General features: G+C 41.9%; 1 protein-coding gene across 1 annotated transcript in view; it reads left to right on the forward strand.

Annotated features, from left to right (window-relative positions):
- The window catches only part of LOC119359618 (gamma-gliadin-like), a 2,464-nt gene that overhangs the window by 822 nt on the left and 536 nt on the right, over window positions 1-1,106 (forward strand). Inside the window, exon 2 of the mRNA XM_037625749.1 lies at window positions 49-57. Within this exon, the coding sequence (XP_037481646.1) occupies window positions 49-57 (9 nt within the window). The remainder of the gene's footprint in view (window positions 1-48; window positions 58-1,106) is intronic.

Raw genomic sequence — 1,106 nt, forward strand, 5'->3', positions numbered from 1 at the left:
ACAACCATTTCCCCTGCAACCGCAACAACCATTTCCCCAACAACCAGCACAAATAATTACTCAGCAACCTCAACAACCATCCCCTCTGCAACCACAACAACCGTTCCTCCGGCAACCACAACAATCATTCCTCCAACAACCACAACAACTATTTCCCCAACCCCAACAAGTAGTACAAATAATTCCCCAGCAACCCCAACAACCATTTTCCCAGTCACGACAACCATTTCCCCAGCAACCCCAACAACCATTCCCGCTGCAACCGCAACAACCATTTCCCCAGCAATCAGCACAAATAATTCCTCAGCAACCCCAACAACCATTCCCTCTACAACCACAACAATAGTTCCTTCGGCAATCACAACAACCGTTCCTCCAGCAACCACAACAACCATCTCCCCAACCCCAACAAGTAGTACAAATAATTCCCCAGCAACCCCAACAACCATTCCCTCTGCAGACAAACCAACCTCAGCAACCTTATCCACAACAGCAACCATCAGGAGTAATGGTATAGGCATCGGGGGCCAAGGAAACGAAGAGCTATAGTACTAGCCCGGCGGATCATCGTTGTTTAGTCAATTGAGTGTTCAGTGTAACGATGATAAATAAAGTGATGTGTACCATCATGTGTAACCCCGACCTATACTAGTTCAAACATGAGAATAAAAGACAAAGAAAGTTCTTGTCACAAGGACATTGCTGGTAATTATTACATTCATGCCATATTTGGATTTTCATCCCAAAATATAATTTGAGTCATGTGCATTAACTACCTATTTATGAAGTGCAGTCATATGATCCTAACACAATTAATGATTGTGAAACTTGGTTTAATTGAAGTACTACCAATTAAGGAGTAATAATTAATTGCATCTCTTTGGTGGCTAGCGATGTGAATTGTGTGACCTTATTATCTGAAATGTTCTAGATTGTACATAGACACACTTTTTACAATTGTTGAGGTGCATATGAAGCAACATATGCTTAAAGATATGGTGACCAATCACTGGTCTCAGTGAAAATCTCAGTACCGGCTTTATATGGAAGGGAGGGACATGATGATGACTTCGTGTTGCATTTTATCATTGTTCAAATGGTCTCTT

This window comes from Triticum dicoccoides, chromosome 1A (genome assembly GCF_002162155.2).
Source record: "Triticum dicoccoides isolate Atlit2015 ecotype Zavitan chromosome 1A, WEW_v2.0, whole genome shotgun sequence".
Classification (NCBI taxonomy): Eukaryota; Viridiplantae; Streptophyta; class Magnoliopsida; order Poales; family Poaceae; genus Triticum; species Triticum dicoccoides.